The following is a 26,993-nucleotide window of genomic DNA, read 5'->3' on the forward strand; positions in this document are numbered from 1 at the left end:
TAGCAAAAATAAGGTTTTAGATACCAATGAGCTTGCAAATGATTTAGGTACTGATATGTTAACATGTTTAACATATTTTGATGTTACAAATCTGATCATAAACTAAATTTTCGTATAATATCGTAAATTACGCTTTAAAGTGACCGAAATGCCCTTTCGGTGCATAGAACGGGTTTAAACGTAATTTCTTATACCAAACTCATTACCTACTGATGTAATATCATAATTAGGATATTTTGGGATATCAAGTCAGTTTATAAACTGAGTTTATACACAAGTTCTTGTTATACGTTCTTAAATGACGATAATGCCCTTATGGCGCACAAAATGGTTTAAAGCATAATTTTCATACAAAACCTTTTACCCACTGATGTGTTATACTCAATAACATATGTTGACCATATAAACTTGGTCATAACATCAGTTTTCATAAAACATCGCAAATGTCGTCATTTAACGACTTTAACTCTGTTTCGGCGCGTAGTATGGTTTTAAACCATATTTACCAAACAAGACTTATTACCTACTGATTTTATAACTTATTTAAAATGTTTTTACAGTAGGTACATGATATAAACTCAGATTCCCAAATTAGCTTTTTACACACATATGTTTGATATCCTACTGATATTATATCATATATAAAATGTTTTCACAGAATGTTTATGGTCGTAACATCAGATTATACGCAAGTTCCTTTTATACGTCGCTAAATGACCAAAACGCCCTTATGAGGCATAGTTTGATTTTAAAACCTTAATGGGCATACAAGTTGATATCCTACTGATATTATAACTTGTTTAATGTGTATTGGCATATGGAACTTGTTCATGACTCACCTGGTTACCCGATATCGCTTATACGCGTACGGTTAAATTTATGTAACTAGTTTACATAAGTTTACCAAAACGGGTTTAACCTTATCATTTTGATCTGAAAATCCAGAAGGTACTTTGTTTACCCATATTATACAAGACCTAGTACCTGTTGGGTTTAAACCACATTCTATTCGGTATACGCTTAATCTAGCGAACCTATTTTTAAGTATCGGGTCATATCTAAAGGAACTACCTTTGGCCCGTATACATTCTAACAGATAATAAATCTGTTCATTTCAGACTATAGTACCCCCCAGATAATCGGACTTGGGTCAATAATACTTATACTTGTGGCTTTTTGCCAAATATAGTCTTATTGATTCAAAGCTAGCAAAAAGGTAAATACTCTTGACTTATTTTGGTGTAAAACTTGAGAAGGCAATTATGCCACTTGGAGCGGGTATTACATAAGTAAGTCGCCTATGATTGCGCAAAAATGTAAGAATCCGATTTATTCCGTTTTACTTGATAATTGAAATGATTGGGGGTTAATGATATCGTGTCCGGACGTCCCAATGTGTTAATCAAGTATGTAAATCTGGTAACAAGATAAATCCCAAGAATTATTTAAAGGATCACCTATGGATTTTCTCTATGTATAAAACTCTTTTCGAAAAACTGTTTTCCAAAGAGTCAGTTAATTGTATTTACCAGCTTTGGCTGACGTATTTTCAAAAGATTAAACCGTAGGTACCAAACCTTATTATAGGCTGGGAATACGGGTCGGCAAAAATGAAGGCTAAGGAATTTGCAACTCCTAATGCTTAAAGCCTATGATGTCTAAAGCTCTGTTTATTTAGATCCAGCTTGTGGGCTTGTATCGAACGCTTGTAATACATTTATATATTCAAGCTTTATTGAATTTTATATTTTCACTCCAATACTTCCGCTTCATATTATTATATTGTGATAACTGTTATCCAACCGTCACGACTGTACCCATCCGGGCCCACCGGGAAATCGGGGTGTGACATGTAGGAGTCAATCGTCAAATTTTAGGTGTGGTGTAGGGTTCAATCGTCGGGCTAGTTTGAACAGAATGCTTGTTGATTTTCAAGAGAAGGCATGTTGATTTTCAATACATTTTTACGGAAGGTTTGATTCAATCACCATAAAGTTTTGAACAAAAACAAGAAAGTTTTGAACAAAAACAACAAAATCAATTTCTAGCTCTAGAGTTCGACGTGCATTTTGATTATTTGAGCACATAAACGGTGGTATTGAGTTTCTTTTAGAGAAGTATGATGATGGGTGTAGATGTGGATGACACACTGTGTAAAGAGAATTTTTATTTATATACATATAGTGCCACGTAGTCAAGATTCGCTATGTCATCTTGTCTTCATAATCAAGATTGTGACACGTAGAATCAGAAACTAACTTTGTTAGTATTGAGTTAACAAAGTGGCGCCAGCACAAACTAAAAGTCAAGCTAGAGGTGTCGGGTGTCAAAGTGTTAGTTGGGGTGGCAACGACCAAAGGCCGATAGTTATGGGTGATGGGATCCAATAACCCTAAAACTAAACCACCCATCGTCACTTTCATTTTTTGTTTTACGACGCTTGGTAGGTTCGGTCGAAAAATTATCAGATCGAAAGACGATCGTTCGACTTTGGCTCTGTTGAATAAATGCTCAGTTTAGTTTGTAAAAAAACCGAGTATGAGAAAAGATCCAATCGATTCGGTTCGGCTGCCCTAGTGTGGACAAATCGTAGTGCATGCATAGTGGAAATATCGTGGTAAAATGAAAAACACATTTTGCATGCTAAACGTTTTGCATGCATTTCATGATAATAATCTTATAAAACAATCACTTCTTAATAGGTATAAGAGTGTAACCACCAAACAATATCCAAAAGATAAGAACTTCATATCATCGGAGAAACATACATCCACCATGATTCCCACCGGCGACGACCTCCACATCGTCTTCCTCCCGAAACTAACCTCTAGCCACATGATCCCACTAGTCAACGCCGCCAGGGTCTTCGCTGCCCGCGGTGTCCGCTCCACCATCATTACCACCGTTCACAACGCCCTATTATTCCAAGCCTCGGTGGACCGTGACACCGCAGCCGGACACCCTATCTCCATCCACACCGTCACCTTTCCGTCATCCGAAGTCGGTCTACCCGTCGGAATGGAAGCCATTAGCTCGGCTCCCACTCAGGAGATCGCGGGAGCCGTGTTTCGTGGCATGATGATGCTTCAACCTACATTCGAACAAGTGATTCGTGATCTTGTTCCGGACTGCATACTCTCCGACTTGTTCTACCCGTGGACCGTTGACCTCGCGGATGAACTCAAAATCCCCAGACTCATGTTTCAACCTTCTAGTGCTTTTTCTCTTTGCATTATCCATAACTTAAGGGTTCATAAACCTCATGAGAATGTGAATTCAGAGTCCGAAAGCTTCGTGGTTCCGGATTTGCCGGATAAAATCACGTTGAAGAGGTCTCAAGTGTCCGAATATTTAAAAACCAAAACCGGATTAGGTGACTACTTTGAACAGATTTACGAAGCCGAGAAACGAAGTTACGGTTTGGTGAACGACTCGTTCTATGAGATTGAACCGGCTTATGTAGATCACTTGAAGAAGATTAAAGATACAAAAGTATGGCATATAGGTCCTCTTTTTCAGTTTTTCGTCGGTGAGGCTCGCGACAATGGTGTGTCGGATAAGCATGGGTGTTTGAGTTGGTTGGACGATCAGAAACCGAAGTCGGTGATATACGCTTGTTTCGGAAGCTTGGTGAAATTCCCAGAAGCTCAGATTACTGAAATCGCGTTGGCACTTGAAGAATCGAAGCAGCCGTTTATTTGGGTGGTGGGGAAGGCGGGGATCGGCGGGTTGCCGGACGGGTATGGAGAGAGAATCAAGAGTAAAAACATAGGTATGGTTATAACCGGGTGGGCCCCGCAGGTGGAGATTCTACAACACCCTTCGGTCGGAGGGTTTTTGACTCATTGTGGTTGGAACTCGATGCTTGAGGCCATGGTGTTCGGTGTGCCTGTGATCACATGGCCTTTCTTTGCGGACCAATATAACAACGAGAAGCTGGTGGAGCGATTGGGGATCGGTGTGGGAGTTGGTGCAGACGTTTGCAACTTGAGTTGTTATACTGCTAGCCAAATTATTGGTAAACGCGGTATTAGAGAGGCTATTGAGCTTTTAACAGGCGAGTCTGTCGTAGCTGAACGCATTAGACAAAACTCGAAAGAGTTGGCTATAAAAGCGAAAAAGGTCGTCCAAGAAGGTGGTTCTTCCGTCAACGATATAACAGCTTTGATAGCAGAACTCAAACACCTAAAGTTGACCCCAAGGTCCTAATGCTATATATGTTTAGAGTTTCAAACTCAAAGCTCACATGTTCCATGGTCGATCTATATATTTCTATTGGGTCATTATGTTTGGGTCTTGATTTTCAAATAATCGGCTTTAGCCGTTAGTCAGAGTCCGCATTGTTTGAGTCTGCGTTTGTTAGGATTTATATGGTGGAAGTTGTAATCGTTGCTTATTATTAACAGCCTTTGTTTCATTGAATAACAGTATCGTGAGTTTGTGAGCACTTGGGTATATCATACAGTTTCATGCAACTAATATTTCATATTTATTCACTAGTACACAATTCCGTAAAAGATGTGATTAGGGCTGCAAATGAACCAAACGTTCGTGAACCGTTCGGCAGGAAGTTCGTTTGTGTTCGTTCGTTTATTAAACAAACGAACACGAACAAGAAATTTCGTTCGTTTAGTTAAATGAACAAACATGAACAGAGGTCGTGTTCGTTCGTTTATGTTCGTGAACGTTCGGTAACGTGTCCGTTTGTGTTCGATAGTTCATTAGTATTTTAGTTTTTATATCTATTTAAATACTTCAAAATTCCGACAAATTAAATATCTAATAAGTGTCAGTGTATCATATATTTTGTTCATGAAACGATTGTTGTGTTCGTTTGTTTCCATTTGTGTTCATGAACATTAATTTGTGCTCATTTGTGTTCGTCAGCGTTCTTTTTTGTTCGTTGCCTAAAATTAACAAACAAACACAAGCGAACACGAACAAGTTCATTTCCTTAACAAACGAACATGAACATAAAATCTTGTTCGATAAGTGTCCGTGAACGGTTCACAAACACATATATTTCTTAACAAACGAACACGAACAAGGTCTTGTTTGTGTTCGTTCGGTTCGTTTGCAGCCCTAGATGTGATTGACAAGCTAAAAGATTTGGTTTCACTATCTCAACCCACTAGTACACAGACCTCTTCAAACATTGCAAACTGATTCGTAGAAACCGCCTAACAAAACATAACGTGGCATTAACAAAATGAAGCTTGAAAAATATAAAACTAATAGTGCTAATTAATACACTTTGGGATAATATGTACATGTTTTCTGAATTTGACCCTTTTACATTAAATCGAGTTATATACTAATTAACACACACATACTACATACACATATATATAATCGAGTTTTTATTTAATCTCTTAAAGATAAGATAACTATTGGGCTAACTTTGAGATGCTTTTAACGATTTCACTCTGGGCCTTCAGACGCCTTGTAAATAAATTCCAGCACTAATTTTAAGACTAATTCGTCAATTTTTGATTGCGGATGTTTCCCATCTTCTTCCCTTAACTAAACAAATAACTAACAAGTTGAGATTGTAAATACATATAATCTAGCGCAATAGATCACACTACTAGAAAACTGGGCTTTTGCAACGACATTTCCGGTCGCAAAACGGTCGCAATTGCTCAGTTGCGACTGTTTGCGACCGAAAATGTGGAGGGGAAAACACTCGTCACATTAGTCATGTTGCAACTATTTAGCAACCGCTAGTATATTTTTGCAACCTCAATTTGCCACTAGATATTGGTGGCAAATATTACGTTGTTTCAAGACCAACTTTATGACTTTGTTGGCACCTTTTTGCGACCATTTGTCATTTACAAAGCTGAGACTTTTTTTTCTGACTGCTTGCATGTTGCAATTTGCATCCGTGTTGCGACCAAAATGTTTTTTTTTTTTTTGTTTCGTCCATTTTCCATTTTAAACCTGCTAATAATGTTCATATTTTTAAAACTTAAGCATTTTTCAAAATTATATCAAACATTCCACTTAAAGTTACAAATTAAAACGTCAAATACCTGGACAAGTTATTCTAACATAATAACTATTCAAAATAAAGTGTTTATAGCCTAAATCCATAATTGGACGTTTTAAGATACAACTTTTAAGTTTTAACAATTCTTCAATGTTTGTAATCCTATCTAGCATAGCATTTTTCAAAATTATATTCACTGTTACAACTTTAGAGTGAGTTATGAACCGTAGAATTTATATTTAAAACATTGTTTAAAATTATGTGAATTAAAATCAAGATTTAAAACTAAAATTGAAACACTTTTAATTTTCATTATGTGTTTGTATGATTGTATAAAGTATGAATGTATGATTAATTGATTATGTGAAATCCATGGTAAATGGGTTAGATTATAATGATTTTTCTTGATTCTATATAGGAAATAGGAGTAGTTCTACCGAACAATTTCTCAAAATAAATGGTGGAGAATCATCTTCTAAAACACCCAAATATGTTGATGTAGATACTTTTTCTTCAGATCTTGCTGATTGAAAACCGATTTTATCATTTAATGTTAATCAACAAGATGGGATTAGAAGGGCATGCATGGTAATGATTTAAGACGATTTAAAGAATGTTGGTATGATATACACGATTATAAGGGATGGTTAGACTATGGTATAAAATGAGACCATGTGTTTTGCTTATGTTGCGACTTGTTTAGGGGGAACCTTTGGCGATCATAGAGAAACATTTGTTTTCGCGGGGTACTCTTTCTTCGGATCATTCTGATCGGAAACCGACTTTATGAATTAATATTAATAAACGAGATGAGATTAGAAGGGCATGCATACTTAGAGGAGCATGTCAACCAAGAGGTATATACTTTCCACAATCAGTTTAGTTTGTCATGGTAAAGAGTTATGACGATTTAAAGAATGTTGGTATGAGATATACGATTTATAAGGGATGGTTAGATTATAGTATAAAATCGGACCGTGTGTTTTGCTTATGTTGCTACTTGTTTTTTTTTTTTTTTTTGGGGGGGGGGGGGTGCTTTGGAGATGCTAGAGAAACATTTTTTTCGAGGGGTATTGATTTGTCATCATTGATACATATTTTATATACATATTTACCCCAAATTTTTTTGTACTTTTGAGGCTTTATAATGTGGAAAACTACCCAAATCATTCCATTTATATTTTTACTTGATTTTAAGGTCCGGGAATGAAAAGAGGCAAAAACGATAGAAAAAATGCAAGTTTACCTCATGCACGTCCGTGCATGTATTGATGCATGACCATGCCACCTTAATTTACCCTTTTGGAAAAGAAAGAAACTTGGTGGGCAAGACAAGCACACCATGCACGCTCGTGCACACTATGGTGCATGATCATGCCTCCCCAAAAGAGACAACTCAGACAAGGCAAAATGCAGACAAAATGTACACCAATTGGATACATTTACGGGGCATGTCTGGACACTTGTCCCTATTCATGATCGTGCATAGCTTGGGCACGCCTGTGCATGTACATCACTTTGAAAAAAGGATAGCTTCTAGAAGAATCTACGACAAAAAGGACATGCATGACCGTGCACATACTGGCCACAAACATCCTATAAATGGGCCCCTCCCCAATCATTCCAAGTGTGCCAAATTGTGCCTTTAGTGGCTATTTACTTTGTAGTTGTTCTCAGAGCTCTATGGGACCTTATGAGGGCCTTATCTCCTATAAGAGGACCTAAAATTTAGAATGAGTTATCAACCTAAAATTTATATTTAAAACATTGTTTGAAATTATGTGAATTAAAATCAAGAGTTAAAACTAAAATTGAAACACTTTTAATTTTCATCATGTGCTTGTATGATTGTATAAAGTATGAATGTATGATTAATTGATTATGTGAAATCCATGGTAAATGGGTTAGATTATAATGATTTATTTTAATTCTAAATAGGAAAGAGGAGTAGTTCTACCAAACAATTTCTCAAAATAAATGGTGGAGAATCATCTTCTCAAACTCCCAAATATGTTGATGTAGATACTCTTTCTTCGGATCTTCCTGATCGAAATCCGATTTTATCATTTAATGTTAATCAACGAGATGAGATTAGAAGGGCATACTACTTAGAGGACCATGTCAACCAGGAGGTATAGACTTCCCGCAATCAAGTTGTCATGGTAATGATTTAAGACGATTTAAAGAATGTTGGTATGAGATACACGATTATAAGGGATGGTTAGACTATAGTATAAAATCAGACCCTGTGTTTTACTTATGTTGCTACTTGTTTAGGGGGAATTCTTTGGAGATCATAGAGAAACATTTGTTTTCGAGGGGTACTCTTTCTTCGGATCATTCTGATTGGAAACCGACTTTATGATTTAATGTTAATCAACGAGATAAGATTAGAAGGGCATACATACTTAGAGGACCATGTCAACCAAGAGGTATATACTTTCCACAATCAATTTGTCATGGTAATGAGTTAACACGATTTAAAGAATGTTGGTATGAGATATACGATTTATAAGGGATGGTTAGACTATATATAAATTCGGATCGCGTGTTTTGCTTATGTTGCTACTTTTTTAGGGGGGACCTTTGGAGATCCTAGAGAAACATTTGTTTTCGAGGGGTATTGATTTGTCATAATTGATACATGTTTTATATACATACTTACCCCCATTTTATATACTTTTGAGGCTTTATAATGTGCAAACACTACCTAAATCGTTCCATTTATATTTTTATATGATTTTAACGTCTGGGAATAAAAAGAGGCAAAAAACAATGAAAAATGCAAGTTTACCTCATGCACGCCCGTGCATGTATTGGTGCATGACCATGCCACCTTAATTTAGCCTTTTGGAAAAGCAGGAAACTTGGTGGGCAAGACAAGCACACCATGCACGCCCGTGCACACTATGGTGCATGACCATGCCTCCCAAAAAAAAGACAAATCAGACAATGCATTTTGCAGACAAAAAGTACACAAATTAGATACATTTGTGGGGCATGTCTGGACACTTGTCCCTATTCACGGTCATGCATAGCTTGGGCACGTCTGTGCATGTACATCACTTTGAAAAAAGGATAGCTTCTAGAAGAATCTACGACAAAAAGGACACGCACGACCGTGCACATACTGGCCGCCAACATCCTATAAATGGGGCCCTCACCAATCATTCCAAATGTGCCAAATTGTGCCTTTAGTGGCTATTTACTTTGGAATTGTTCCCAGAGCTTTATGGCACCTTATAAGGGCCTTATCTCCTAGAAGTGTGGAAGTCTAGTGTGGAAGTCTCCATGGACCTTAGTGCTTTGATGCCTAAGTGTGACATTCCTTTGATTCTTCCTAAGCCTCCTTGTTTGGAAGAAGAGAGTTTGTTCCTTAGGAATGCCTTTATGCCGACCGAAACCTCTCCAAAGATTGAATTCCAACATTCTATCTTTGATCTCCCACTTTAGTAATAACGCAATGGTAGTTAGTTCACTAAATAAGAGTGAGTAACACTTTACACACACTTGAGCTTGAGCTTGATCATCATACCACTACTAGAAAACTATATATTTTCCTACAAAAGTTTCCCACAAATTTCCCACAACTCAAATTTTGTTACAAATTTTGTACGGTTTTCTAACAAAAAAGAAAACCTAATAAAACCCAAAACTTTTCTACAATTTTCTAACAAAATTTCCACAAAAAAACCATTTGTAGCAATTTCGTCACAACATTTATTAGCTTTTCGACAAAATTCAGACAAACTAAACTAAAAGTTTATATAATTTGAAACCACAACAAAAATAAATAATTTAAAAATAAAATTTCTAAGTTTGTCGGAAAGTTGTAACAAATTGATATCGTTTGCTACATATTTTCGACAAAAAAAAGTTAATCTATTTTTCATTTGTTAATTTTTGAAAAGAAAATATTTTTAAAGAAAAAACTTTTAAATTAGTCGAAAATCTGTAGCAAATTAAAATTAGTTGCTACGGATTTCCTAAAAAAAAAAAACTTAATTCATTTGTAATTATTCATTTTTAGAAAAATAAATAATTTTAAAATAAAATGTCAAATTTGTCGAAAATGTGTAGCAAACTAACACCATTTACTACAGATTTTCTACAAAAAAAACTTATTTTATTTGTTATTTATCAATTTTAGAAAAATAAAAAATTTTAAAAAATAAAGTGTTAGATTTGTCAAAAATTTGTAGCAAACTAATCCCACTTGCTACAGATTTCCTACAAAAACCATTATTTATTTGTTATTTATAAATGTTAAAAAATAAATAATTTTAAAAATAAAAATGTTAAATTTGTCGTAAATTTGTAGCAAACTAACCCCATTTACCACAGATTTTCTACAAAAAAATTTACTTTATTTGTTATTTTTCAATTTTAGAAAAATAAATAATTTTAAAAAATAAAGTGTTAATTATTATTTATTTGTCAAAAATTTGTAGCAAACTAATTCCACTTGCTACAGATTTCCTACAAAAACCATTATTTATTTGTTATTTATAAATGTTTAAAAAATAAATAATTTTAAAAATAAAAATGTTAAATTTGTCGAAAATTTGTAGCAAACTAACACCATTTACCACATATTTCCTACAAAAAGATTTATCAAATTTAGAAAAATAATTAATTTTAAAAAATAAAGTGTTAGATTTGTCAAAAATTTGTAGCAAACTAATCCCACTTGCTACAGATTTCCAACAAAAACCATTATTTATTTGTTATTTATAAATGTTAAAAAATAAATAATTTTAAAAATAAAAATGTTAAATTTGTCGTAAATTTGTAGCAAACTAACACCATTTACCACAGATTTCCTACAAAAAAATGTTACTTTATTTGTTATTTATCAGTTTTAGAAAAATAAATAATTTTAAAAGTTAAAATGTTATATTTGTCAAAAATTTGTAGCAAATTAATCCCACTTGTTACAGATTTCCTACAAAAACCGTAATTTATTTGTTATTTATAAATGTTAACAAAATAAAAATGTTAAATTTGTCTTAAATTTGTAGCAAACTAACACTAGTGACTTCCTAAAAAAATATAATTTTAAAAAATAAAATGTTGATATACCATGCCATACTATATGATATACGATACCATACTATACTATAGTATACGATACTATACTATATTGTACGATACCATAGAATCCTATACAATTCTATCATATCCTATCCTATCCTATCCTATCCTATCCTATCCTATCCTATCCTATCCTATCCTATACTATACTATACTATCCTATCCTATCTTATACTATACTTATACTATACTATACTATACTATACTATACTATACTATACTATACTATACTATACTATACTATACTATACTATACTATACTATACTATACTATACTATACTATACTATACTATACTATACTATACTATACTATACTATACTATACTATACTATACTATACTATACTATACTATACTATACTATACTATACTATACTATACTATACTATACTATACTATACTATACTATACTATACTATACTATACTATACTATACTATACTATACTATACTATACTATACTATACTATACTATACTATACTATACTATACTATACTATACTATACTATACTATACTATACTATACTATACTATACTATACTATACTATACTATACTATACTATACTATACTACACTATACTAGACTATACTACACTATACTACACTATACTACACTATACTACACTATACTACACTATACTACACTATACTATACTTTACTTTACTTTACTTTACTTTACTGTACTGTACTGTACTCATGGCCGGCCTTGGGGGTGGGCGGGGAGGACCACCGGCCAGGGCCCGATATTTCTAGGGGCACGTCTTTTATGAAAAACCCGATATGTATATGTAAAATATTTTTAATAGGGTATATCCATACAAACACCAAAATAGGCCCCCTTACAAAACTATTCTTATGGTTTAGATTAGTTATTAACCCCTTTGGCATTAGGTTTAGACCTTTAATTAGTGAGCCAAATACCCAATTCCGTTAAGGCCTAAGGGCACATTTTTTTAAACTCGAACAGGGTACAAGAATTCTCAGGGCCGGCTCTGACTGTACTATACTATATTGTACTATACAATACTATACTGTACTATATTGTACTATTGTACAATGCGATACAATACTATACTACACAAAACGACACTATACTGTACTATACAATCCTATACTACACAACACAACACGACACGACACTACACCATACCATACCATACCATACCATACCATACCATACCATACCATACCATACCATACCATACGATATAGTATACTATACTATACTATACTGTATTGTATATGATACTATATTGTACGATGCGATACGATCTATACTATACAACACGACACGACACGACACGATACGATACGATACGATACGATACGATACGATACGATACGATACGATACGATACGATACCATACCCTGTCGTACCATACCATACCTTACCATACAATACCGTACAGTACCGTACCAAAAATAGAGGAGTAAATCATGGGACAGTTTTACCTTTTGTTTTTATAAGTCCTTAGAGATTTAGGCTGATGGTGTGGATGTTTATTTATAAAAAATTAAGGTTTTTATACCTTTGTAATCGGAGATCTAATCCTTCTCAAATTGGATTATTTTATCAATTTTATCTTTCAATTTCAAGTTCTTATCAATGGTTCCATTGCCGGGAATCCCGATGGTGCAGACCCGAAGCAACTAGATTGGAGGCAGCGAAATTGATCACGATTCAATCGCTCCTCGATTGGACATCATTTTAGAAAAACTCGAAGTGTACACAGTTTGGTCTTTTAGGACATTTTTTTGTAAACAAAGGCTGACCCATATTGACTCGTATAAAAACTTACCAGTATTAAACCAACTCCATTTTGACCCGTTAGGCCGTTACCCAACCGATATGGGTTGATTTTGGTTATTTGTATTGACGGGTAAATGGATTTAGAAAGGGAACCTTAAAGGGAAACAAATCGAAAACTGTTCAAAGCATTTTTCAAATGCATCACACCTACTAAATCACTTTTGTTATTTAAATAAGTGGCCAGAATGTGCTTTTGGTCAACCACCCAGCCCACCTGTTTCTACTACTGGCCCTTTTGATCTATAACCATTTTGACCCGTTACAAGAACTGTTTCAAGTATGGTTGTCAATAGCGAATAGCAGACGATAGCGACAAACTACCTATATGCTATGTACCGATAGCGATGAAATAGCGGGCGCTATTTCATGTTTAGCGATACTCCTATAGAGAGCCATTATATGTATATTTTATCAAAAAAAAAAAAAAAAAAAAAATTACAAAAATCTCGCCATCTGTTGCTAAATCCTATAGAGAGCCATTAATCCACTTCGCTACGTAGCGCGCTATAGCGCTCGCTACGGACGCTATTGACATCGATGGTTAACAAAAATTACGGGTGTCACCGGTCATAATTTGGACTACTAAAATCCATTTGCCAAGTTAAAACTTAAAACGACAACCTGAGCATTTGCAGTTGAAATAACCTAAAAGAAAATAGTTCACCTTGTGGTCTAGGGTGAGCCAGGGACTTGGCATGATTTTCCCAAATTTTCCAACTGTAGATCTGATGGGAGTGAAAAAGAACATTATTTTAGACAAATAATGAAGAAACTAAAGGACTAAATATATGGAGAAAAATGATTTTTTAGAAAAAAGCTGAAGATATAGATTGAATATATGTATTAACTGAAAATACAACAAAAGAAAAGTACAATACTTAGAATCAACTGCTTTCACAAATTATCTTTGTAACATTTCAAAGAAAAGTGAATACTTAGAATCAACATTTTCTTTCTGAAAATACAACAAAACCACAATAAATGAAGTGAATGCTTTTAAATTGATAACCATGAAAACCCGTTACCGAAAACTCATGGGACCATGACAGTACCTTGCCAACCAACAGGATCATGTAAATCACAACTTTTGTTGGGCAAGTGGCCTTAAAAGGTTACACTAGTAGAGTAGTTTTTAATTATAATAACTGCTTGATCGCTCTGCTATTTGTTCATCCAATTCGGCAATCACGACTTGTAAATCATCTAGGCGTTTGGAAAACAAAATCCACTTGCCTAAACTACGGGCGGATTTCTATAACCCGTATTTACGTTATTTGACGATATTGCCCTTGCACAAAAAAATAACTATTTACTACAAAGTGTGTGTGTGTGTATATATATATATGCTTCCTATTAGGGTTGGTCCTTGGTTATGGTTTATTACCAAATTGCGGGTATCAAGTCGGTTCGGTTTATCACCAGGTGAGATCGAGTTATTGTACCATGCTCACCCCTAATTTTAATTATTACAGCACTGGAACACTGAAAAATGGCAAAAAAAAGTCGGAAGCCGGGAGAACAAACCGCAAAAATGACTTATGCCTTCATACAGGCGGGTCAATACGATTTGATCAACACCGTGTCAACATGGTCAGCTAATCATAGTTTTGATTTTTATTAACTACATTTACATTTAACACTTACAAGTTACATTACTCGTTTTTATGTAGGATAAAGAAAAGGGTAAATCAGTTGGATATCTGAAAGTGTTCTTACAGACCCATGCCACTAAGGAATGCAAAAAGATGGGGAGATAACTGAAAAAGATTATGATCGGTTAAAGTTTGTTACCGAGCGTGCAAGACGTTCATATGTAAGCTCTCTTTTATCATTTATTTATAATTATTCTGACACTTTTATGAGTTGAAGACATTCATTTGATAAAATTTTAGGTCGCATACGCGCAACAACTTCAAGATTTGTATGGGGACATAGAATGCGATGATTTAGATTTGTGGAAGAGTCTACATCCTGAATGTAAGGGTCGCAAGACGTTTGGCATAGGATCTTCTGATCCTGATTTTTTGGTGACCGGGAAAATATCATCTAGAATTTGTGAGTCTAATGATGATGCCCGACACTCGCAGGAGGTACCGTTATTTATTCTTGTTATTTGATAGCGTAAAAAAATTTAAGATATTGGGAAGAATGAGTTTGCTGAAATAGATGTAAATAAGTAGGAAATAGAGTTATTCACTAGATGATAATAGGTTTGATCTAAGGCATTCAATCCTCGGCTCGAATCAAACCATGTAAAGCATATATAGGAAATCATTTTTACTGTATATGATTTTTACTATGTAACACAGAAAGAAAAAGTTGCTTCTAAAATCAGCCTTTTAAGTTTCACACCTTGGCTTTACACTTTTTGGTGTAGCAGCAGTAGGTTTAGTAGGTTCAACAAGAACATTCTAATGACATGTATAATATAAGGTTAGAACACACTCTAAGTCATTAAAGTGAGTTTGGTTGCTTCGACCTTAATTAAACACAATACGTTGTTTTAACCAATCTAGAACAATATAAATAATCGGGAAATGATAGGCGCAATTAATTGCACTTATTTTACTTGTCGCGACATGTTAGAAGACTTAAGAAGGTAAGTTGTATGCGTTTGAACACGTCCAGAGCGAAATCTTAACTGTTTTCCTTTAAGTTCACCAAGTAAAAATAGTGTTACCCTTTCAACACATTTGTCATGTAAAACTAAAACGCATTCAAGACAGTCAAATTGGGATAACATATAAACTGAGTAGTAATAAGTTGTGGTTTCGCCTACCAGACCATACAAGACATGTCTCGTATTCGGATCATATCCGTTGCAAGTGCGTTGACGTCGTATAAACGACATGATTTTGTGTTCTCCCTCTCCTCTAGAGCTTGCATCAGAAAGAATCATTTATAAACAATAATACGATATTTGAATATCGTATTGTTAAATGATATGTGAATTTTGACCATATGTTTTTGTTAATACGTATTAATTATATCTTTTTATACAACTTTCAGCTTCAAAAAGTTCAGGCGGAATTAGAAAAATAACGCGAGGCCCGACAAAAAATAGAATCCCGTTTCGAACAATTTCAAGAAGAGCGCGAAAAAGAGCGGGCCGACCAAGCGGCATGGCAAAAAGCTATGGAAGAAAAGCTCAAAAACATCAGAAATAAGTAAAAGCTCTCGTCCTGTTAAGTATTAGAATGTTAAAGATCGGATTAGTTTTGAATGCTTTTAATTAGGATTATTTGTGCGTTCTGGAATGTTTTAAAATTTTTGGAATGTTTCGAAATGTTGTTTTAATATTTTTTAGAATGTTTTAGAATTTTGCTGCAATTATTTTTGGTGCATTTTTTGCATAAAAATGGTTTTATTTAATTTCTTTAATTTGTTAAAGTTTGTCACAAATCTGTAGCAAACAGCTTGTAGGAAATTTGTAGCAAACAGTTGCAGGATTTTTTCCTGGGTTGTAGGAAATTTGTAGCAAACAACAGCAGGATTTTTTCCTGGGTTTGTAGGAAATTTGTAGCAAACAGCTGCAGGATTTTTTCCTGGGTTGTAGGAAATTTGTAGCAAACAACTGCAAGATTTTTTCCTGGGTTTGTAGGAATTTTGTCGTAACCTTTAAATTTTGTTTTTTTGGTTTGTAGGAATTTTGTCGTAACATTTAAATTTTGTTTTTTTTGTTTGTAGGAATTTTGTCGTAACCTTTAAACTTTGATTTTTTTTATTTGTAGGAATTTTGTCGTAACCTTTAAATTTGGGTTTTTTTTGTTTGTAGAAATTTTGTCACAAAACTTAAAAAAAAACATTTTTTAAGTTGTAGGAAATTTGTCGCAAAATTAAAAAATATATTTTTTATTTGTAGGAAATTTGTAACAAACTGTTAAGAGAAAGTTTTATATTTTTGTACGAATTTTGTAGTAAAATAAAAATAATTAGTAATAATTATGGATAATTTTTCACATTAGTGTTATTAATTTTAATAGTAAAATATCATAAAATAAAATACAAAAATAGGCATAATTGTGGAAGAATTGTAGGAAAAACATAAGAAACCGGTTTGTAGGTATTTTGTGGCAATGCTTGTGACGATAAATTTTTGTCGAAAATTTGTGAGAAATTTTGTCAGAATTTTGTAGCTAACCTGATTTTCGACAAGCATATTTTGCACGAATATTTTTGTAGCAAATCTGTAGGTAAGACCAATTTTCTACAAATTTGCTACAAATTTGGCTGTCACAAAGTAGCCACTTTTCTAGTAGTGTACGAATTGATAGTTGCCATGGGTAAAAGTGTTAAAGATATCCATATGGTTGTAATCTCTATGTTTCCTTTCATTCTTGGATTAATTAAAGGGCTAAAATGGTAATTAACCATTTATAATAGACATCACGTACAACACTGTGCGCGGCATATATTGCTACGTATATACAGGGGATCACCTGAACTACCCTGTATACACACACAACAAACACACTCTCATACACACACTTGTGTTGCATATACGCGATTTGACCATATTTCGACCGTATTTGGCATCATTTGAGCATTACAGGTATGTATTTTCACCCGTAGATTAGTATTTTAAACTATATTTTTACATCTATATTTCATAATAAATTGTTAAAAGCTTAACATTGAAACGATAATACGGAAACAGTATAATATTCAAACGGTAAACATTCACACGATAGAAAACTTGAAACGAAACGATAAAATTGAAACCATATATAAGTGAAAATAGTATAAAGCCTGGTACAGAAAACATTGAAACGAAATAATACTGAAATGCTATAATGTTGAGAACGGTATAATGTTCAAAACGGTATGATATTTAAAACGGCATAATATTTGAAAACGATACACGACGTAATATTTTTAAACTATACAAAAATATATATTTTTTTATTTTTCTTCAAAAAAAACACCCAAATCTTCAAACAAAAATTCATCAACACCCTAGACGCCTCATACAAGGCTCATAAAAATGAGAGCCTGACACGAGTCAGGCACTGATGTTTCTAAAGCCCTATACACCTGGTTTAGCCTTTTAAGAGACATCTAAGATACAAAAGTGTGAAAATAGACAATGTGATGTTCGAATAGTTTAGCCTTAAAAATTCCTCTACATGAATCAAAAGTTATTAAGTTGGTCGTAAGTTGCATGTAACGCGTGTTAGATCATAATGATTGTTTTATTTATACCGTGATGATTGAAAACATCTTAATGAAATAATAACTATATATGAAACATATAGAGCGATCATGCAATATGGAAACTTTGTGTGAAACTTTAAACGGAGAACACTAGGGCTTTGGGGTTAATTTAACGGCTTTGAGTTCTTCTATCAAAGCCATTAAACTGTTGACCGAAGAACCACCTTCTTCAACGACTCTTTTGGTTGTTATGGCCAACTCCTTTGAGTTTTGTCTAATACTTTCCGCTTTGACTGACTCGCTTGTTAAAAGCTCAATAGCCTCTATAATTCCCTGTTTCTCTATTATCGGACTACTAATATCATGAGTCAAGTTCCAAACGTCCGCCCCAACCCTCACATTGATCCCTAAAAGCTCCACTAGCTTCTCGTTGTAAAAATGCTCCGCATACAACGGCCATGTGATCAATGGCACGCCGAACACCACGGCTTCAAGTACTGAGTTCCAACCACAGTGTGTCAAAAACCCTCCGACCGCAGGATGTTGTAGAATCTCCACTTGCGGGGCCCACCCCGTTATAACCAAACCTATGTTTTTACTCTTGATTCTCTCTTCAAACCCGTCTGGTAACCCACCGATCCCTTCGCTTCCCGTCTTACCCACAACCCAAATAAACGGGCGCTTCGATTCTTCAAGCGCTAACGCGATTTCAGTAATCTGAGCCTCTGGGAATTTCACCATGCTTCCGAAACACGCGAATATCACCGAATTCGGTTTCTGATCATCCAACCAACTCAAACAACCATGCTTATCCGACACACCATTGTCGCGACCCTCACCGACGAAAAACTGAAAAAGAGGACCTATATGCCATACTTTAGTATCTTTAACCTTCTTGAAATGATCAACATAAGCCAGTTCAATCTCATAGAACGTGTTGTGCACCAATCCGTAACTTCGTTTCTCCGATTGCTGAATCGTTTCAAGAAATTCACCTAATCCAGTTTTGGTTTTGAAATGTTCGGACACTTGAGACCTCTTCATTGTGATTTTATCTGGTAAATTCGGAACCACGAAGCTTTCGGATTCCGAATTTACGCTCTCATGAGGTTTATAAACCCTCAAACTATGAGAAATGGAGTGATAAAGAAAACACGAAGGGTAAAACAAGAGTCTCGGGATGTTGAGCTCGTCCGCGAGCTCAACAGTCCACGGGAAAAACATGTCCGAGAATATGCAATCGGGAGCAAGGTCCCGAATCACTTGTTCAAATGTAGTTTTAAGTAACATCATGCCACGAAACACGGCCCCCGCCTTTTCTGGGGTGGGGGCCGTGTTTATGCTTTCCATTCCCACGGGGAGTCCGACTTCGGACGAGGGGAATGTGACGGTGTGGACCGCGATAGGGTAGCCAGCTGCGGTGTCGCGGTCCACTGAGTCTTGGAATATTAGGGCGTTGTGAACGGTGGTGATGATGGTGGAGCGGACACCGCGGGCGGCGAAGAGCCTGGCGGCGTGGACTAGTGGGATTATGTGGCTGGAAGTGAAGAAAGGGAGGAAGACGATGTGGAGGTTGTCGCCGGCGCCGGTGGGAGTCATGGTGGATGTGTTTTTCTCCGTTGACATGAAGTTTTTACGTTTGGATTTTGTTTGTGATAGGTATTAGGTACCCTTTTTAATGTTTCAAATTTATACATTTTATTGGTTTTGCCGATCAAGAAGAAAAGAAAAGCATTACTTTTTGAAGTATGTAATCAGATTGCCGGCCTGGCCGGCACTAATATTTTAGATATTTATAATATTTTCTTATGGAAACGAGGGTATTGATCTTGACATGTTAACGAATTGATTGGTTTTGAGTTGTCGGATTGGCAAGCTGAGTTCCTCAACCCTGACTTAACCTATATATTTACTTTTGTCATGTTTGTTGAATCGGGTTGTGTTTATGAATATGACTTAATTAGTTTAACTGAAATGAAACCTTTTTATAATTATGTATTTTTATTGTTTTTTGTTTCTTCATCTCTTATTCTCAATCAATAAACTTGGTTTTATGCGTTTAATTTGAGATTAGAAGAACCATATTAGAAAGGATTGAAAAATTGATAGTTAGGGAGGACGGTATGCATTCGGTGAGTGGTCTCGGGGAGTGGCGTTGCCACACGGGGAAGGGGATGCCGGTGTTGGAGCAGTGAGCGGGAGGGTGTAGGCGGTGAGGAGTCACCGATGCGGGAAGAGAAGATAGAGAGGAGAAAGAGGGGTAAATGGTGGGCCCCAACCCCTTTCAACCAATCACATTTAAAAAAAAAAAATCTTTACCACTCTCCATTTGTTTGACCATTGTCAGTGATTGAGTGGAAAATAGATAGTGGAGTGTGGACTTGACATGGTATAATATTATTGGCTAAAAAATAATTTAAACACTCACGAGTGAGTGATTGATCACTCTTTTCACCATTAAAAAATTGTCTGAAAAGTTTCAGAAATTCAACATCGCTTTTAAAACTTGATAGTTCGAGAGAATATTAAAAACAAAAAAAATTTGCTTTATATTCCAACACTATCCATTTCTAAATTACAAAAATTATTTTTTTAAAAAAACTCTTACATGTGTTAACAGGTTAACACGTTTTTTAAATGGTTCGTATCCAGGTTGTACTACTTTTTAAATGAGTCATCTTCGAGTTAACTTGTTTAATGAACGGGTAGTTTTCGGGTTGTGTCAAGAGTTTCCACTTAAACGAAATAGCAAATAAAGCTACATTGGTGTTATCAAGACGTTTAACCTCTTCCACTTCATCTCCTCTTCTCATTGTCTCCTACATATATGATGTGCCTGAAATATATATTTTTATAAATAAATTTTTCTTCACAAAAATTTAGTTTTAAAATGGTTTTCACCCAAGAATTAAACTACACACACAAAGGGCTAGTGTACCCATCGGATAGTAATGTAGTTTATTGGTAAAAACTGGATATCAATCCGTGGACGCGGTGTCTCAATACTAAACTTTTGTTACTTTAAAGCTTTTTCAATTAGCGATTTTGGGTTTTCCTAATTTATCATGTAATAATATAAAAAATACTAAAATAACAAGAACTAACAATTTTGAAGGGGAAGTTGCCTAAACTAAGTATCCACTAATGACTATGTGATAACTAATGAAAGCTCTAGTGATTTTACAACCTCTAGAATAACTAAGTTCCGGTCAAGGTTCCTAGTTTTATAATTCTTTTGGAAAATTAAAATGAATAACACTCTAATCACCTAAGAATCGTTCTTTTAAGTTCGGTTGTGAAGTGATATTAATCTTTTAATCAAGAGTTACTCGTTTGACAAAATTCCTAACTCGACAACTTAGGGAAAACTAACATGAACAACATACTAATCACCCTAAATTGTTTTCAAGTAAATAATATCTTCATCATGTTCTTGATATGAACCACAAGCATGGTCATGCTAGATAATAATCTTGGCCTAAATCATCATGCTAACACAATCACATACCATTGAATTCATATAAACATTCTAATGATCTTTCCAAATCTAAATGCAAGAATTCATACACATGTTCAAATCATCATCTAATTCATGTTGGCAATTACCATTCCTAGTTTCATGCTATGAATCAAACTAACAAGTCAACAAGATTCAATCACCATAATTTACACATGGGCTTTCCAACACATCATGCATATACTTAGGATTAAACACTCATGAACAACAACTTCAGACATGCACATGAACTCCAAGAACAAGACTAAATATCATTATGACAATTAACAAGAACAATCATCACATCTCCTTCCATGTTATATATTCATATGCTTCAATCAAGTTTAAGCAACACAAATGTTTAGCTCATAAGGCTCATGACAACATAAATAATTCTTGCAAATACTTCAAAGTTCAACATGGAATTATGAAATACCACCAAAAAGCAAGGATTATAGGTTGAATGATTGAATCTTGAATGGTGTTGGACTCCTCTTTGACTCCTCCAAGCACCTCAAATGCAGAAATTTTGAGAGAGAAATCACCTACAAGACCCAACACACCTAAAAATGAGCTGAAACTCAAATTTATACTACTGGTCGATCGACACGATCATGCCAGGCTTTGGCATGGTCGTGCTTGGTATGTGTCAGTTTCGCTTTTCGCCTGTCATTCTTGTTTGCTACCATTTTTGGTAAAATCCCCCTCAAAAGTTCCCGAGGCGAGCATGGTCATGCCAGATTTTGGCATGACCGTGCCATGTCAGTTTTCACTGGTAATCTTCGATGGAAAACTCATGAACTGGTTGTGCCTGGGTTGGTTTGGTTGGGCACGACCATGCTAATGGGTGGCATGACCGTGCCAATCACAAATCTTGTCCATTTTGGCTAGTGCTGGCGTTTGGCATGATGGTGCTGGAGCTCGGATGACTGGGCACGACCGTGCTAGAGGATGGCATGACCGTGCCAATCAGAAATCTTGTTCATTTTGGATGGTGTTGCCGTTTGGCATGATGGTGCTGGTACTCGGATGACCACGCACGACCGTTTTTGCTCCATTTTGCTCCAAAAGCCTTTGTTTTGCCACCGAGCCGAAGCTCGGACCTGTATTTTCACAAACAACTCAAATAAGTACCAAAAGCAATGAAAATACAAAGAGTTTTCGTATGAACGGGGATAAATTTGATGTTAAAAGATGTATAAATTCTTATACATCAATATACGTTCCGACTCCATACTCTCCTCACCACAGATGGCTTCACATTAAGGAAGAGGCTTTGCGTTCCTCCCTCTCTCCTTCAGACGGCCTCATATACGCCAGTTAAGAATTTTATTAATAAAAAAATTCAATGTTATCTTTGTTTTCCCAACAATAATCGTGGTAATTTGATACTGATTGACAATTCTACAAGCATAGAGTACAACCTTACTTCTTGAGAGTAGTAATTAAATAACTTTTGTTATACACCCCAATAATTTTAATAAAAATCGTTTCTAACAAATTTACACTATAACCTCTTAGCTTTAATGAAGTTACTTACATCCTCTGTACTTTAAGCAACAGATTATCAACAAAGTCTATGTTTTATTTTTTTATACAAAGTTACATACGTTGCGTTATCTTTTTTTATTGCTATACAAAGTGTCGGAACTGTATTGATATTATAATACAGAGAATCATTACAACCAAATTTTGGCTCCAACGCGCGAGGTCAGGTTATTAGTTATATATAATTTAGGAGTTTCTTGTAATTTACACCTTTAAGAAGGCATTTTTAGTATTCCTTCCGGTAACCGTGGCGTCGGCAGAAAGAAGTTTCTCAAAGTTGAAGTTGTTGAAGACCTATTTACGTTCTACAATGTCACAAAAAAGGCTAAATGAGTTGGCGACAATATCTATTGAAAGTGAATTAATATAAGATACTATGGATTACAAGGAGTTGATCGAGAGCTTTGCTTCAAAAAACGCTAGGAGAACCGCAATGTTCGCTTAGTAAGTAGGTTCCATACTTTGATCTTTGCTACACTATTTTCGTTAATTTGTTTTATCTATTTCATAACAATTATCGTAGTATTATGGGTTTTTAGTATTTATATATTTGAATGAATGTTTGATGAGTTTATATATTATATATATATATATATATTAATAGCAAACGGAACCTACATTAAAATAAAACGCAGTCCACAAAAACAAAAGAAAAAACAGAAAACTCCCAGCCAAAATTTTATATGAAATTTGCAAATAGGGCCTGAAGGGGTATGGTCCCAGATCTCGCGTCAGCATCGACCGCGAGTGACCATTACCCTTATCAAAACCCCCACCAGCCAACAACCTACTTGTGCCCATGCGAGAACGCGTCGACACAAGGGTTGAATCCAATCTATCTAGTGATGAAGGAGGACTTACCTGGAACATGAGAACGGTAGAGTGATGCGACATAGCATCACATCTGATGTATGAAAACGGAAGTATTCACAGCGATGCGGCCTCGCACCGCGTCCAGTGAACACTTCTATCAATACAAGGAAGCTGGATAACAGCAACAGTCACCACAGGCGACGATGCGGCCAGCACCGCATCTCGCGTATTTCTTGATCACAAGCAAGAGACGCGATAACATCAGATGTTACCGCAGGCAGCGATGCGGCTCGCACCGCATCCTATACGCTCGAACAAGTGGGACTGACACCACGGTGCAAGTGGAACCAATGGCAGTCACCTGTCAGGTCTACGTAAGCGACAGACTGACGTGGCGTCGTCTCCCCGGCCGACATGTCTGACACACCTGCAAAGGGGCAGCATGCCGTCAGTCTATCCATCCACCTCCTCATTCACTCCTCGGCTATAAATACCAACCCCAAACCAGGTTTGAGGTATCTCTTCACAACTCTCTCACTACTACTACTATCTTACTTTGCTTCCCAAGCAAATTACTGATTCTCACGCCGGAGAGTGGTAACAAGGAGCACCCCCCACCCCATCCTCCTTGTTACGAGTCACGGTTTGTTTCCTTGTGCAGGAGATCAACCCACCGGTGATCCAGCCAGCGATCCTCGAGAGGAAGGGATTAACCCTTCTTGACGAGACCAGTGAGTTAACCCTGCCCGGTTAACCATTGTTTCATCATTGGCGCCCACCGTGGTTCGAAGTTTGTACACTTCCTCCAACTAATTCCCATAGTTGGTTCGGCACACCAACAGGTGGCAACCAGCCAAAGGCTGAGAATTTCGCATCAGACGAAACATTTTCACTGGTACGGAAGAGGCGTCAAATGACCCGTCCAGACCTCCAGCTTGATTTACAAATAGAGAAGACCACCACATGGTCTAGGATCTTCTCCAGACTCCAAACTACCTTCTAAACAACATAGTCCAGTACTCCTCCCACATACAACTTGCATGTGGCAGCAACACTAGACTGGGGGGACTTGAAGGGGTATGGTCCCAGATCTCGCGTCAGCATCGACCGCGAGTGACCATTACCCTTATCAAAACCCCCACCAGCCAACAACCTACTTGTGCCCATGCGAGAACGCGTCGACACAAGGGTTGAATCCAATCTATCTAGTGATGAAGGAGGACTTACCTGGAACATGAGAACGGTAGAGTGATGCAACATAGCATCACATCTGATGTATGAAAACGGAAGTATTCACAGCGATGCGGCCTCGCACCGCGTCCAGTGAACACTTCTATCAATACAAGGAAGCTGGATAACAGCAACAGTCACCACAGGCGACGATGCGGCCAGCACCGCATCTCGCGTATTTCTTGATCACAAGCAAGAGACGCGATAACATCAGATGTTAACGCAGGCAGCGATGCGGCTCGCACCGCATCCTATACGCTCGAACAAGTGGGACTGACACCACGGTGCAAGTGGAACCAATGGCAGTCACCTGTCAGGTCTACGTAAGCGACAGACTGACGTGGCGTCGTCTCCCCGGCCGACATGTCTGACACACCTGCAAAGGGGCAGCATGCCGTCAGTCTATCCATCCACCTCCTCATTCACTCCTCGGCTATAAATACCAACCCCAAACCAGGTTTGAGATATCTCTTCACAACTCTCTCACTACTACTACTATCTTACTTTGCTTCCCAAGCAAATTACTGATTCTCACGCCGGAGAGTGGTAACAAGGAGCACCCCCCACCCCATCCTCCTTGTTACGAGTCACGGTTTGTTTCCTTGTGCAGGAGATCAACCCACCGGTGATCCAGCCAGCGATCCTCGAGAGGAAGGGATTAACCCTTTTTGACGAGACCAGTGAGTTAACCCTGCCCGGTTAACCATTGTTTCATCAGGGCCTAAATTTTTTATCTCGAACAGGGCCAAATTTTTTTTTTTTTGTGATTTTCGGAGACGGCCCTGCTAGGGTATCAATACGTATACATTTTATATAGTTGTCATACTATATTTACTAGGCTCATGTATATTTTGAAACGTTTTACTTTGTGTTTATGTTCTGAATCTGGAAATGTTTAGTTTTTTTCTATACCAGTATCGTAGCACTATTGTTATATACCGGTTGATTGTATATGTATCTTTAATCTGATTTTATACTTGAAACTGAAATAAGCAAGAATGGAAAGAATTTAAGGGAACAAAGCAAGAATGAAAGCAATGGGTCATGATAAACTAGCTTCATCGTTTATGTATCTTTAATCTGAGGTTATCGTTTATCAGGGGCGGAACTATAGTTATAGGAGCTGTAGCACGAGCTACAGCTCAACCTCGTATGGGTAGCGTTTTTCTTTCTGGTTTTATACAAATGATACCCCTAAAAAATACAAGGATATTCCTAACCAAAAAATAGGATACTTGATATTACTAAAATCCCATTTTTATAAGCCCAAACACTTGATCGTCCCTACTGTTAACTATTTGATCGTCCCAGCTGTTTGACTGTTTGACTGAAATCGACGCCGTTGACTGGTGTTGACTGATTGGGTTTGACGTGATTTGTGAGTTTTCTTTTCCTTTGATATCTTGTTTAGTGATATAGTTTATGTAAAAAAAAAAAAATTATGATTGTACGGTAAAAAAAACTCAGGATACCCCTAAATTAATGGGTTTACTCCGTCACTGTCATTTATAGATTACGGTAGCAGTTTTAATTCGAATGATTCTGTTCTAAAAACAAGTGTTTTTTCAGTTTGAAACATGAATGAATATTTTCTTGTTGTTAAACGTAATGTTTAATATTATAAATAAAATATTTATTATTGGTTGTTCATCACAGGGGCGGATTTAGAGCCTTTTTACGGGTTCCCAGGAACCCAGTCGATTTGGAAAAAAACGTTTTTTTGTAGTGTAAACCTTGTATGATTTGGAGAAAAACGTTTTTTTGTAGTGTAAACCTTGTATGATTTGGAAAAAGGAACCCAGTGAAAAAACTGGCTGGATCCGCCACTGGTTCATCATGTATTGTAATGGATG

General features: G+C 36.2%; 3 protein-coding genes across 3 annotated transcripts; 2 read left to right on the top strand and 1 right to left on the bottom strand.

Annotated features, from left to right (window-relative positions):
- The first annotated feature begins 2,712 nt into the window (after positions 1-2,712).
- On the top strand, positions 2,713-4,447 carry LOC110891330 (soyasapogenol B glucuronide galactosyltransferase). Its single transcript, XM_022139018.2, has one exon. It carries the CDS (start codon positions 2,776-2,778, stop codon positions 4,207-4,209), a length of 1,434 nt encoding a protein of 477 aa, XP_021994710.1. The 5' UTR covers positions 2,713-2,775; the 3' UTR covers positions 4,210-4,447.
- A 9,901-nt stretch (positions 4,448-14,348) lies between these two features.
- On the top strand, positions 14,349-16,196 carry LOC110887430. Its single transcript, XM_022135068.2, has 4 exons — positions 14,349-14,489; positions 14,570-14,712; positions 14,792-14,989; positions 15,909-16,196. The coding sequence occupies exons 2-4, from the start codon at positions 14,635-14,637 to the stop codon at positions 15,939-15,941; spliced, it is 309 nt and encodes a 102-aa protein (XP_021990760.1). The 5' UTR covers positions 14,349-14,489; positions 14,570-14,634; the 3' UTR covers positions 15,942-16,196.
- A 1,876-nt stretch (positions 16,197-18,072) lies between these two features.
- Positions 18,073-19,679, bottom strand: LOC110887431 (soyasapogenol B glucuronide galactosyltransferase). Its single transcript, XM_022135070.2, has one exon. It carries the CDS (start codon positions 19,677-19,679, stop codon positions 18,204-18,206), a length of 1,476 nt encoding a protein of 491 aa, XP_021990762.1. The 3' UTR covers positions 18,073-18,203.
- Positions 19,680-26,993: the final 7,314 nt, after the last annotated feature.

Source organism: Helianthus annuus, chromosome 11, assembly GCF_002127325.2.
Source record: "Helianthus annuus cultivar XRQ/B chromosome 11, HanXRQr2.0-SUNRISE, whole genome shotgun sequence".
Classification (NCBI taxonomy): Eukaryota; Viridiplantae; Streptophyta; class Magnoliopsida; order Asterales; family Asteraceae; genus Helianthus; species Helianthus annuus.

Excerpts from the sequence above, each read along its gene's own strand:
- LOC110891330 (XM_022139018.2), top strand. The coding sequence starts at position 2,776 with ATGATTCCCACCGGCGACGACCTCCACATCGTCTTCCTCCCGAAACTA.
- LOC110887430 (XM_022135068.2), top strand. The coding sequence starts at position 14,635 with ATGCAAAAAGATGGGGAGATAACTGAAAAAGATTATGATCGGTTAAAG. Across the intron at positions 14,713-14,791 it reads AGCGTGCAAGACGTTCATAT|GTCGCATACGCGCAACAACT; the intron begins GTAAGCTCTCTT and ends ATAAAATTTTAG. Across the intron at positions 14,990-15,908 it reads ATGCCCGACACTCGCAGGAG|CTTCAAAAAGTTCAGGCGGA; the intron begins GTACCGTTATTT and ends TACAACTTTCAG.
- LOC110887431 (XM_022135070.2), bottom strand. The coding sequence starts at position 19,679 with ATGTCAACGGAGAAAAACACATCCACCATGACTCCCACCGGCGCCGGC.